The 14,105-nt window shown below is 41.6% G+C and overlaps 1 protein-coding gene across 8 annotated transcripts in view; it reads left to right on the top strand.

Moving 5' to 3' along the window:
- The first annotated feature begins 342 nt into the window (after positions 1 to 342).
- Positions 343 to 14,105, top strand: part of ABCC5 (ATP binding cassette subfamily C member 5) — a 45,000-nt gene continuing 31,237 nt past the window's right edge. For 4 of the 8 annotated variants that reach the window (XM_021544184.4, XM_021544195.4, XM_077785708.2 and 1 more), the window contains exons 1-2: positions 343 to 483; positions 1,666 to 1,840. In XM_021544184.4, the coding sequence (XP_021399859.1) occupies positions 1,712 to 1,840 (129 nt within the window). In that variant the 5' untranslated portion in view covers positions 343 to 483; positions 1,666 to 1,711. Of the gene's footprint in view, positions 484 to 1,032; positions 1,100 to 1,665; positions 1,841 to 14,105 lie in introns of all 8 variants that reach the window. The other 4 variants (XM_085587924.1, XM_085587925.1, XM_085587922.1 and 1 more) reach the window with 3 other exon arrangements.

Raw genomic sequence — 14,105 nt, 5'->3', positions numbered from 1 at the left:
CTGGCTCGGTGGAAGGACCCGTCCTTCCCGCACTGCACTGTACCGCCCGGTACGGCACAGCTCAGCACGGTACTGCGTTACACTGCACTGCACTGCGTTGCATTGCACCGCGCTGCCGCCCTCGCGAGCGGTGAGGAGCGGAGAGGCGCGGTGCCGCGGGGCCGCCCCGGCGGGCGGCGAACGTTCCAGACCCCCCACGCTGCGGCAGCGGCGGCGGGACGGGGCGGGGCGCGGCGGGACGGGGGCGCGGCCAAACGGAGCTGGCCCGCGCGGGGCCTTGAGGGAAACGTAGTTCACTGTCAGCAGCCAGTGAGCGCCCAGTCTGAGGAGCGAACTACATCTCCCATGGGGCACCAGGAAGGAGCGGCCGCCGCAGCGCCCGTCCGCAGGCGCAGTGGGGACGCCGGAACCGCTATAAGCGGCGTTGTTTGGGTTCGCGGCCGCGGAGCGGGGAAGCTGCGGCGGGGCTGTCGGCGGGCGGAGGTGAGTGCGGCTGGTACCGGGGACGGGCAGACCTTGGTGTGGTGAGGAGGCGGCTTTGCTGTCCCCTCTCCTGTCAGGAGCCCGGCCGAGCAGCCTCCTCACCTCGCCCCCGGTGAAGGGGCTGCGCGGTGCCCGCTCCCGCCGCGCTCCGTCCCGCCTCGGCTGCAGCCGGGGCACCTGTCCCTGGGCGGGGCGGCTCCCGTGTTTGCGGCAGTGCGGCAGAGACGCGGGGAGGCCGGGGAAGAGCGGAGGGCATGCTCGCCCGGGCTGCTGAGGGTGTCCGGCCGAGGGGACTGTCCCGCATCCCTGCCGCGGGAGGGACGCGGAGCCCGCGGGCGCAGCATCCCCAGCCCCCGGTGCCCTCGGCGGCGATGCTGCAGTGGCGGAGCCGTGCAGCCCCGCGCACCCCGGCGGAGCTGCTGGTGCAGTCTGACCAGCGTAGCGCAACCAGGCTTCTCCCATCGCCTTAGTTGCAGGCGGGTGGCAGAATGCGATAGAACTGAGTTATAAAAAACAGTCTCACAGAGAGGAGTGAATTTTGTCTTCCAGGCTCTGGTTCTCCTTCTGACCTTTCAGTGCAGTTTGATAGACTGAGTGGAAACCTGCAGCACTGAAGGTGTGACTCATTCCTGTGCATGTCTGCACTTAATTATAGCTCAAGCCTATGGAGTAAGTGAGCAATGCTATAGAGAAGGGAGATAGTTTTCTCCAGGGTGTTTCAACTGACTAATTTTCTGAAGTGATCTCTCCAGAGAGGTTGGTTTTGCAAAACTTTGTGCTGATAAATTATTGGATATATGCAATTTCAGACTCTTTACGAAAGATTTTGGGGATTTGGTCTTCCTAATCAAGTTTCTCAGGGTTTTGGCTAAATGCTGTAGCTATTACTTCAATCTGTCAGATTGCATAATTGTATTTGAGATCTAAGGGAGGAACTATGACAGCACTCTAGTGCATTGAGGATCATTGTACTCATTGATTACCTCAGGGTATGTTTAAACTAGTTCATGAGAAGTTAGTCTTATGTGGACTTCAAAAGCCATGTTATTTACAGCCCTGTTGTAATAGAACTCATTTACAATTGCTTATTGATTTTGAAAATTAACTTTAAAAACAGGTGACTAAAAGTAACTGGTGTATTGGGCATGGCACATAATGAAGGGGAATTTAATTATTTTTCAGATACTTGAGGTGAAAATACACGTGTAAACCCTGGCGTTTACAGAAGATGAAAGACATCGACATAGGAAAAGAGTACATTATACCCAGTCCTGGGTATAGAAGTGTGAGGGAGAGAGCTGACTCGGTACAGCATGAAGAGCAGGAAGAGTCTAATTTTCAGCATTCTAAACTTAAGGTCAGTTTCTTTTTCATAGTTTATTTTTCAGTCTTTATGCTTATTAAATTGCATGCAGCAGCCTTTTTGCTGTGCCAGCTGTATATAGATTTGCTGCATTGAAGGTCAATAATGAGTATTACCTATTGTGTGGAAGAGGTCGTTCCAAGGGGTGCTGTAGCTATTTTGGTAACAGGTCTCAGCACCTATTAAGCATTTTTCACTTTTAAATGTGGCTTTTCAGTAATAAAGCTTTTTCTAGTATTCAGCTATTGATGTGAATCAAGGAAATTTTTTAAACCTTTGTGTATTAGAGAATCAATACAACCAAGCAAGAACAGTGGAGCCCTCAGTACAAATCGTGCACCATTCAGTGTTGGCAGCTGAAAAAACTCTTAATCATGCCATGGTTGTTTCAAGGGTTAATTTTCTAAAACAGATGTCTAGCTTGCTCTAGTAGCATGACTTTACTTTTCCCCTCAGATGAAAGCAATTATTATTGAACACTTTCTTGAACATCTGTTTATTTAACATGGTGAGGTATTGTCATAATTCTAGTTTATTTTGAGAGCTGGGTCTTGAAATAACCACTGGCTTAGAGCTAGCCTGTCATTATTCAGAGCTTCTAATTTTTAGAGCTTGTTTTCACTGGGAAGAGTGCATTTACTACCAAGTGCCATAAGGAAAAAAGGCTCAGAGAAATGGAAACACCCACGCTGGTGAAAGATATGGTCAGAAACTAATAACCCTTGCCAGCTGAAGAAGGTTAAAGATATTCTAGTGCTAGCATTCAAAGCAGCTAATATTTTCTTGCATATCCTGTTCTTGACCTTTTCTGAAATACTCCAAGGATTGGTATACATATGCATATACACTGTAAATTTTTTCTGAAGACAAAGTTAATAGTGCTTCTGTCTGATTTTTGCAATGATGTGCTGCTGGTCATTCCACATAGATTGCCTGTGAGAGGGTTGGAAATAAGGGAACTGGCTGTATTTGTATGAAGGAATTGTAAAGACCTCTAAGAAGGCTTAATCTTTGCTGTGTTATAGTAGATGCTGAGATACTCTGTATTTCCTTCCCCTATTTCAGTGGGTTTGAGGGTTTCCCAGTGCTGCACTGCTGAGTTTTGGGATTGGAAAGCTCAGCTCTGCAGCAGCTGAGTGCAGGCCCTGCAGCTCCAGTGTCCCCACAGGCTCCATGACTCAGCACAGTGCTGCTGACGGTGTTCCAGCAAGGTGGTGTCTGATTGCATTCGAGCAGGCACTGATGCGGAACCGAGAGCGCTCCGGAGTCATGGTGCGGATTTTTAACGGCTTTTATGATGTTGATGTCACGGGCTTGCCACTGACCCTGCCCTGTGCAGTAGAAAGTCTGCTCTGTTAAAATACTGCTGACAACAGTGATGCCATTGGTGGGCAGCTCTGTTTCCTGACCAGTGGCAGTGGAGTTCAGCAGTAATCATTGCATGTTATCTCTCTTTTGGTCTGCATCATCTAATCAGGGTTTAACTTTTAAAGGAAACAGTTTTTATCTTACCTGTAAATTTTTAATTAAATGAAGTCATGAAACCAGCATATTTGTAGGTACTTTTTTTTTTTCTTTTTTTTTTACTTTTTTTTTCTTTTGTACAGACTGAAAGTAAGCCAAATTCTGCATGTCTGTACAGCCTGGCATAAAAATCTCTAACTCTGAGGCAGCTTCAGGTCAGCTTAACTCTGTTGCTGGTCTTTTTTACCCTTCTACCCCTACCATTTGATATGCTGCCTATGACTACAGGGTAGTACACACAGATAATTGGTTGCAAAACAGGAGTTCTGTAAACTTGTGGTTACTGATGTAAGAGAAGTTCATACATTGAATTTTATCTTGTTTGTTCTCTTTGAGTTAGAAGAGTGAACTTGTTTTGCTAATGGAGTCTCCTGGTTCCGATAGGATGCCCACTTGGTAGTTATCTTGTTCAGTATGCCAAGGTTGTGCTAATTTCTAGCTCAGACATTGGTGCCATTTTTGTTTGGCTAGCCTTGCAGACCAGGTGTATATAATCCACAGACACAAGCAACTCTGAATTTGTTGCTACATGTCAGTGAGATTAAATCCTGCTTGCTTGCAGGATACTAAGGTTAAGTAAAAGGAGCGGTATTCATAACACCTTATCTAAGTTAGACATTCATGTTTGTGTACCAAGTTTCTCCCTTTCTAGTTGAAACAAGCTCTGGTTTCAGCAATGCACTTGGCTTAGGGAAGAGCAAAGACTTCCCTTTCATAAGGCTGAGCTTTGTCTGTTTGGTTAAGCACTTTCCCTCTGCATGTAAGAAAATGGTAGAAGCTGTGAAGAAAATGGTGTTTCAGGGGAAAAGAAGGAACTCTGTCCTTTGCTACTGTATCTTTTATGGGAAGTGGATTGGGTTAGATGCCTAAATTGACTCGGCCCAGCTGGTGACAGAACACAACAGAGGGCTGATGTGATGAGAAAAGGTAGGACCACAGCAGTTCAGATAGAAGGATAAGCTGTAGTGCAACTCTGTCACTTGGACAACAGAGTCCAGTGTACCATCAGTAGAGATGTTGTGACTCTCAAATTTCTTGTAGAAAATCTGGCTCAGGATTTGAATTAGATTGACCAGAACATGACTAAGCTGTAAGCATGATCTGTATTGCCAGGAACAAGCTGCAAGCAGATGTAGGCTGTTATTTTATCACTAACTTCAGATCTTTGTGGAATACAAGTTTAAGGCTGTTTTGCAGCAGACTTTCACTGCATGAGGTAGACTTCTTGCTAACATGGTACACCTTATAAGGTGAGGTAGAATCCTTTACGCTCTGGGGATGGTAGTCGAGGGCCACTGGTTCATGGCAACTGGTGATGACTGCTGCTGGCAGGGCTACAAGAACATTAGGCTGATAAATAATGACTTATTGGGGTTTGTTGTTGCCTATATTGCTGCATTTTCTGCATCCATCTGAACTTGAAGCAGACAAGTCTAGTTGATTTTCTGATCATGATCTTTATAGGTGAAAGACCTGTTTTACTATTGAGCCAAAATCCCAGAGCTTTTATGTATGTCTCTTCTTTGCATTGTATAAAGGTTATATTCAGCTTTCCATTTGCTGTCCTGAAACCTTCATTCTTGTGTTTATATCCTGCTGAAAGGATGCTGTTTCAAACTACCACAAGTGTGTTCATGACAATAGTGAAAAAGAACTTGCAATTCTTTCCTTGGAAGCTTAAATGCTGCTTGGTCACAGCTTGAAAGATCACATCTCTGAAAGACAGGAGTTTTTCAAATAGGCTTCCTGGAATCATAATTGAAATAATTCTGCAATATAAGTAGGTCTAATCTACCATTTCCTGGTACTTAATGGGAATGTTGCTATAGAAATATGGACCTTTGAAATAGGCACTTTGGGACTAAAATTCATGAAGAAAATTATTCAGCTTGTGAATACATATATTCACCTCATGAATAAGTGTCTGCAGTGTGTTCTGATAACAATTGATTTTTAAGTCTTTGGAGACCTTAATGTAGCTTACAGAACAGAGTCTTAACTACATGTTCTCTCTGCATAGTACTGTACTAATTGGGCTTATTGTGTGTGGGGACATGCCTCTGCTGGAGAACTTGTAGGTGCACTTGCTGCCTGGCACTACAGTGAGTGGTCTTCATTTATAAAAGCTGTTGCATGACCAGTGAGTAATAATTAAGGGATGTTTTGAAATGTTTATTTGTACTTAGACCTTTAGGACTTTTTGTTCTCAGAATGTGCCTGTGCCCTTCAACTTGCAGCTGAAGTAATTGTTTGTAGTTTTTCTCATGGAAGCAATGTATCCTGGGGAGGACAGACTCCACTGTCTATGAAATCTGCTTTAAAATGACAGATGAAGAGAAATAAATTATTTTTGAAATGCTTTTGGAATTGGTTTGTCTCAAATGTAGATTTTGTGTTTGTTTGATGGAATAGCAGGCAATGAATTTTGCTTCCATACCCCATTACAATTACATGAGAGGAGGATATGAGAACAAGCTGCTCCTACAGTATGCAGAGCTTATGAGAACTCAATTCTTGGAATTTGACTTCCCACGTTAACGATGCTACAGCACTTATTTACAAATTGTACTCCAAGCTGTAGTTGGTTCTGGCTGGAATGTACTGTTCAGGATTAAGTTCTTGCTGCTGAAGGATAATGACTGCATCTGTGGTGAATCTCAAGTGCAAATTGTTACATTTCAAGGCACCAGCCAGGGGAACTGTAGAGATCACTTCAAACATGCAGGAAATGTGTTGCTAACTTTAGCTATCAGAAGCCCTACTAATATTCCTGTCCTTACCTTGATCTCTTGTTTTTCAGGTTTGTTTCTGACATCTTTTGCCCAAGACAGCAGGGAATGTGATCAGAACTTGCTGGAATTGATGTAAATCCTTCAAGCACTGATAGCTTTGAAGTGATTTATCACTGAGTATTTAAATAGATCAATTCAGCCTCAACCTCTCTGAAACATCTGAGTGTCTGAGTCAACTGAACAACAGGTTAAAAATAGGGGTGTGAGTGTAGCCTGGGTACTTCTGCTTGTGCACTCCATGCTTAGAGCAGTCCTAGACAGCTTAACTGTAAAGTGTTATTTGTAGCTGGAGCTGCTGGATGCGTCTGTATTTTTCCAAACACTTTTTTACTTTTTCAAATCAAATGAAAGCAAAATTTTAAAATCTGTTTTTTTTGCAGCAGTTTTATTATCTTTGAGAACTTTGAATACAACTAGACTAGGTGCAGAAGCAAACATTTGTGGTGCTTTCTGAAGATGCATTAATTCCGTTATATCTGCAAAGAACTGAATATATTGGTTATAATCATGTTTTGTTGTTTTACCATTGAACCTCTGCTAGTAAAGCAGTCACTGACACAGTAATCACAGAATCAAGTGATTCTGTCAAGAATCACTTGATAGAAGATCCTAGAATTGTTTGTTGGTGTATGCTTTAGGATGACCCTCTAACCACACCAAAGAAGGGGTATCTCTACCTTGTCCTCCATGCCTACATGTACATATCACTATCTGAGAAAGGAGCATATCCACAGACAGTCATGTATCAAATCTGAAATATTATCTGACACTTGGAGAGGGTTTTATGATATCAGAGAAGCCTTCCACTTAACAAGAGGAACAAAAAGGTGAGGTCTGTGACTGGGCAGAGATGTTTTCTAGAGGAGCATCAATATTCTGGGTAATTCACAGCTTCCATTGGAACTTGACTGCCTTCCTTAGTGCACAGCCATCTTCTTTCCAAGTCTTAGCCACATTATAAAACCTCAGATCTGACCACATGCTGGTATTGTTTTTGGCTACTGTGAGTTGCTGTTCCTTTGTTCAGAGCCAATTTCTAAGTCAGCCTGCTCATGATCAGAAATGTGTAGGGAGTAGATTAGCTATTAGTGAAGGAAATCTTGCAGTATCTTTTCCATTGTGGTGTTCTGTATTAGTGTTGCAGACACTCTGCTTTATGGCTCTTTCAGAAATTCAATGTATAGCTATAAGTGTTTCCAGAAATATTTACTGCATCTATCCCAAAATATTGGTGAGCTTAGCTTGAAGCAACTTAAAATCATATATATGCAGGGGGTTCTGATGTCTTGGGATATTGAGATGGTTATTAGTTTTTGAAAATTTGTATCCTAGTGATAAGGAGTAGTCAGTCAGTTGTGCAGATGGCAAACAAGATGTTCCACAAACAAAATCTGTGTTTCAGTTGTTTTTGAAGATGAAGGTTAATGAATTTTGAAGTCAACATGTTTAGAGCCCTGAGATGTTTAGTTTGCATTTCCTAGTTTACTGTTTGCTTTTGGAAAGATGTGTTGGTGCAGGAAGGTGAGTTCAATACAAGATTGTTTTATTAGCCTTGATAAATGCTGTGGTGTCAAGGCTTCTGCTGTCACTCGTTGGTGATTCCACTCAATAAGAGCTTAAGGTCAAAGCCTCTCTGGATGCTCCAAGTGTTGAACAACATTCACATGTGCAGCTTCTATTGTGACCTGGCTTAGGCATGGCCTGAATAAAGATTGTTACTGAAGAACACCCCCAGCATATGGTAGGGTATTGGGGTGGTTCAGGAGAGCAGAGCTTACCTTGCTCAAGGCAGGAGCCAAATTCTCAGCCTGTGCTATGCTAGGTTGATCTGCTTAGTAAGGAGTTGGGTTTCTCATCTTTTTAGGCAGAGGCATGGAGGGTGTCAATTCTAAATCTAGTTATTTCCAATTCCACAGGAGTCTGCTGTCACTGTGCATGAGCTATGGTGCTCCAGTGCTGGATGGTCAATGTACTTAAGTTTTTTTAACCCAAGCCTTGGTTTTGGATGAATCCTAGAATGCTTGCTTACAAGATCATGAATACTGGTTTTAATGCAAAACAAAAGACAGGGATTCATGGATAGCACAAGCCTAAGCACATGGACAGCTGCTTATCAGGTGCATTCATAGCAGCTACAGTTGCAAAATCCTAAAATAAGCACTTCATGCCAAACTCTGTATTTCTTGGATTGCAGGAATAAATGGATTTGCTAGGAAAGAGTTGAGAACATATCACCTCAAAGCTGATGCTGGCCAGAATTCAAGGGCAAGGTAAAATAAGAAATATTCCTGTAAGAAGCTGATATATACCTGTTCTCACCAAGGACTTCATGTGCCTCAAGTGAAAGTGCTCAATATATGTGACTAAAATACTCAGACTTACCAGATGTACATACCCTGCCTTTGTATGGCTGCAGAGCCTTGGTATCAGTACCAAGCACTATCGGGAGGCTTCTGCTTTTATCTGAGGATGCATAAACTCAGGCTAGCTTTGAAACCATGACTGTGGTGTTAATACAACTTCTGCTAATCCTGGCCAGAAAAGTAAACAGCAGATCTGGTGTAATCAAGTTGCATGTAACTCTGTTAAAGTAGACTTCAAGCTTTTCCATCTCTGAACTGTTGTGGTAAATCAGAGCATGTTTCTGAACAGTTAATTTGTATCTTTTAAGAGAAATATGGCACAGCTGTACTTATTCCTGCATTTGACTATGTGTTTGGTGCTGTGAAGAGCTGTTCTTTCAGGTAGCAAATGCTGGAAAGGCAGCAGAGACATGAGGTTTTATTTATACCCCCTTTTTCAGGAGGTTGAAGAAAATGGAGTCTCTGACTTCTTGTTCTGGTTCTATTATGGAAGTTGTAACCATAATTTCTAGGCATCTGACACTGTCTGATGGTCTCACCTTGGTGCTGTGTGAATTCTGCTGTGCTGTCTGTACTTTGCAATGAGTGTGTGCAGGTGCCTAAAGGATCAGTGTCTCCTTCCTGACACCCACTGTCTCTGCTCTAGCCCAGTGCCTGCTCCTTGTTGCCTCAGCATCAGGGAGACAGCTGGTATGGGTGGATGATACACCAAAGTAGTCTTAAATAGGCTCATGTTTTAATCAGGCAGGGTATTATAAAGTATCCTAGCTACAGAAAAGGCTGGGAGCCTAATGCTGCAGATCCCCTTGTTAATATTTTTATAGAATGTGTACTGCATTAAATCCAGTGAAAGGAGAAAAGAATTGTCTTAGTACACTATAAAGTTCATAGTGTGCTTGCTGCTTCACCAAGCAGCTGCAGACTTGACAATGTTTGGACCTGCAAACCTATTTGATTTCCAGATGCTCTGGGGTTTGATGACTTGCAGTCTGGACAACAGTGCTTTAGGGGTTGCCTATGGTACCTGCAGAAGCTGTGTATATACCCCTTACTCCTTTCTATTGGGAGTGTTCTTGAGCCCAGAGGAATTTCTGGGAAGAAGAATGTAATTACAATTCCAGAGAATATTTTCCTAAACTTGTTTTATTTCAGTTGTGCTTAAGCTAAATGGAACAGTTGGTTCTTTTCTTCCCTTCCCTAGCCCATACAAGCTAATAACTAATCTTGTTTTGCAACACCAATATTTTAAGAAAGTCTTAAATATTTTAAAATTGCTCTTCATCCTGGAGTTGTAATATGGCAAATGCTTTAAGCAGAACTCGTGATGATATAATTCTTTCTCATCACATACCCACCTAGTCCTGAGCTCTGCTGTTCTGGTCTCTAGGTTTCCCATTTGCCTCTCCTTGCTGAGAACTTTAAAGGCATGAGGAAGCTTGCTGAGCTGTGGCTGCTAAATACAAGAGGTAGGAGTTGTGTTCTGCAGTATTGCCAGCTCAGAGACCTTTACAACTTAAACAATTTTACTTTATAGTAATAAGTCAACCACAGTAGCTTTAGTGTTCTATATCAGCTGCAAGAATTAGTAAAAAAGTAGTTGTAGGTCTGTTCTAATTTCCTGTCAGCTGCTGGTAGGACCAGAAGAGATGGAGCTTCTTCCCTGCTGTGATCTGAGCCTTGGAAGATCTTCTGCCTTACAGAAGAAGGGATGAAGCTGTTTGGTGGGGTTTGGGTTGTATGCACACATCAGATTCTTCCTCTGCAAAATGAGTAAGGGATGGAAAGATCTGTTTTGCTTTGCCACCGGTCTTGTCTGGTTTTGCAGTTGTGATGTTACAGTTGTCAAACCAATAATTGCTACCTTCTGTTAAACAGGAGATTGTTATAGGACTCTGTGAAAGGATAAAATCTCCCTGGATGGCTTTTTCCTTCCCACCTACATGACAGCTATTTTGTTTCTCTTTACCTGTTCCCCATCCTCAGATGCCCATATTGCCTGCTTAGCACGTTTTCAGAAGAGTGCAAGTTTACATAATTGAGTTTGCTTGCCTTTCTGAGCAAGTTTCCTCATACCATTCTTACTTTCTATGGAACTTCTGACGTAATGTGTATATGACAGCTTTGCAGCTTGGCTTCTAAATTTCCTGCGTTTTCATTACCTTAGATTGTGGATTTGGTAATTTAATGAGCAAATAGTTTCTCCTTGCCCCTAAACCACTCATTTTCCTCTCCTCACTTGGGCTTTGTCATATGTCTTTAGCCAACCATGCAATCTTTCTGACTCTCTCATTACCTTATGTGCTTACCATTGCTGTAACCAGTTTTTTGATGAGGAATTCATGCCAGAAGGTGCTTGTATGGTTCTGTTGTTTTCCTAAGCTGTAGAAAGTCAGATGGGGTAGGTGTGCTCTGTGGTGGCAGCACCAACTGTGCTTCTTTTTCTCTGCCCCTCTGTGACCTACCCATGAAGGAAGATCATGTGTGCAGTGATGCTTCCTTGGTGCTCACTCCACTCTTGGGCATTGGGCCAAAGAGTAAAAGTTTAACTGTTTTCTTATTTGTTAATTCTTATAGTCATCTGTTGAATTGTATCAGCCTGTACTCGGGTGTGTCAGAGCTTCATGGCATGTGGCGTGCAGCGCTGTTATGCTCTGTTAGGAGATGCCTATGGTTGCAGAAAATTTATTTGGTGTTTACCAGATTTTAACAAGATGCTGAACAATGATTGTTCTTGCCCTCTGTCATGTTTTCAGCAAGCCATGATATGCTTATCCTGTGTGAGTTTATTTCTCCAGTGTTTAGTCCATTTATGCGTTTGAACCTTACAGTATCCTATGATAGAAACTTCTAAATTTGTGTGCCTTGCTCTTTTGTTATAAGAACAGTTGGTAGTCATTCTCTAGTTCTCTTTCTTCAGGTTTTATGGACTGCTCAAATACCTGTACCTTTATTCCTTTGATCAATCCAGCTGAAAAAAATCTTAAGTTTATGCTATTCCAAGCCCCATTGTTATTGCTGCTCAAGGGAAGTAAATTTAAGTATCATGCCCTTTTTGAACTGAAGTGACAAGGGGCATAGTCTGGTGTTCAAAAAGGATGCAAACACTAGGGTTTTTTAAAGTGTTATGGTAATGCTTTCTGCTTTATCCTTTGTGTCTTTTATAACAAATCTTCATTGTTATTTTGGCCTTTTGTTGGTGCTGATTAGTCATCTGCTGTTTCTCAATAAATGTCTGAATGAATCTCTCTTCCAGTTAGCAATATCTGATTTAGACTTGTTTTGTTTCTGTAAGCATTCCTTTGGAGTTATCAGTACCATGTTGTATCACTCATTTAATTGCTTGTTTTGGCATATTAATAAGTTGATGAATTAGAAAAAGTGTATTTTAATTTATTTTTTATGTTTATTGGACATTTATTTCAATAGCAGAGCTGGAGCCTGTTGTAGCGTATTAGTAACGACTGAAGGTATTGGTTTCCAAGAAAACTGTGCACACATGCAGGCAATCAGAAAAACTAATCAGAAACCTAAATTAAGTGTTGGGGTTGTTTTGGTTTTCTTACTTCAGTTGTTTGTTCCTGAAGAGCATTGTAGAACAGCTCTAGGAGCCTCACTTCTTGATAAACTCTGCTTTGAAGGTCTTCTGATCTTCAGAGAACTATGCAGAACTGTAGAGTTGTTCTTAGAACTTAATTGTACAGTGGTATGATGTATTTGTTTCTTGACAGTCTTACATGTAGGATTTTGTCAATCTCATCAAGATGGAGATGAGCAGTGCTCTCAGTGAGGGGTTTGTGGTTGTATTTGTCTCTATGGCAAAACATTATAAAGGCCTTTCAAAGGCAGGGCCCTCATCTTTATCAATGCGGCTTTTTCACATTTGCGGAGAGAACTCTTGAGCAGCTCTGGAGAGTTTAATTATTTTTCAGTGATTGTTTATGAATATTATCTTTGGACTGCCTAAACCCCTTGCAGAAGCTATTCTTGTTTCTAAGTGGGTGAAAACCTATTTTTATGCTTATTGACATAGTGTTTTCTGTTTTGGAAGACTTTTTTACTTATAGGCGCTTTTTTGTGTGCTCTGAAAAGCAATGTTTATACAACTAGCTTATGGCATCACTTAGAAACAAGTGTGTTATCAGCAACAAGATTTTGGGCAGATCTGCCCTGGGCCTCTTGTGAGGGTAACACAACAAACCAGTTAAGAATTCCTCGGCTCTATCCAGAAAAGAAGTGGTCCAGAACTCCTTTAGGATGATTATGACAGGTCCCTTATTAATGCTGATTTGCATAGGTTTAGTAAGGCAGTGTTGCCTTTGTGAGTCAATAATTTAATATAAATTGAGTGAGAAGTCTTTTTCAGTTTTCAAGTACTGTGGTTTTGAGTCACTCCAAGTGTCATAAGGTTTTAATGTTCTTTTGTTTTTGTGTTATTTGGCTGTCTTTTGTTACTATAGCTTTAGGTGATAGCTTTGCAAATAAGTTTTTTGAGATAGAACCATAGATTATTGACAACATGCTTAGGCACTATTTAAGTACTTTGGTTAAGTAATTAAGGAACAGATTTATGTCTTTTTCAGTTTCCTGTTCTCATCCTTCTCATGGGTGGAAACAGTGTCTTAGTGTGCTATACTATTACATGTTAACATAGGGCAGACAAAGACCACGATAAATGGTGACATTTCCAAAAACAATTACAGGACTTGGAAGTCAGGAAGCAAGTGTTGGCGTTTACTGTTTGTTGGAGGCTACAATGCATTACAGTTGTTTCTTTTCAAGGAAACAAGCTAGCTTCTCTCTGATAAGTCAACTAATAAAGGTAGAATCATAGTATCTTTAAGACCTTCAGGAAGATTTTTAAATCAGTTTTTTTTTTCTTCTACAAAGTAGCTCAGTTGCAATAAACTAGAATACAAGCAGGTAACATGGTCCTGCAATAAATGACACATCAAATTAGCAGAACCAGTCAAGAGCCCTCTGCCAGTACAGGTAACAGGCTCATCTCCTCATGTAGTTTTGCTGTAGTGTTGCAGCCAACATCTGGCTGCTTCTCAAAAGATTTGTTTAAACTCTGCAACATTTTGACTATCCTGTATCACTCTTGTTTCTCCTCTTGGATTAGCATTTCAGTCTGCCTTTCACTGGGGTTGTGGAAACCCTCCCTGAGATAAGGTTTGCCTTTAAAGTAGGTGTCTGTTACCAAAGTTGCTGAGCCATTGAGAAACTGTGCCTGGGAGCAGAGAAAATTGTCAATTTTGTTCCATTTAGATTAGGGAAAAAGAGGAAAAATAGGAAACATGATAAAAGTAAGTACAATTCTGCTTAGTGCATGTTTGGTTTTTTTGATTTAGTCTAAAGTGTTTTTGAGGAAGGGACTTCAGTAGAATTTTGAAAATACTTTGTATTTTCTGTGGATAAGAATATCTAAATTATACTAAGAAGGTGTAAATTCATAAAGAATATGTCTTAATTTCACTGCATAAGCCAGTCATTGATTTCCTGAACTGATGTAGTAGGTACTTTGTTGTAATTTTTCTCTATCTTATTTCCTGTGGCAGGATTAGTCTGGTCCATCCATTT

The sequence above is a fragment of the Lonchura striata genome, chromosome 9, assembly GCF_050655825.1.
Source record: "Lonchura striata isolate lonStrDom1 chromosome 9, ASM5065582v1, whole genome shotgun sequence".
Classification (NCBI taxonomy): domain Eukaryota; kingdom Metazoa; phylum Chordata; class Aves; order Passeriformes; family Estrildidae; genus Lonchura; species Lonchura striata.
The sequence above is the reverse complement of the archived record's forward strand: the minus strand, read 5'-3'. Positions and strand labels throughout refer to the sequence as shown.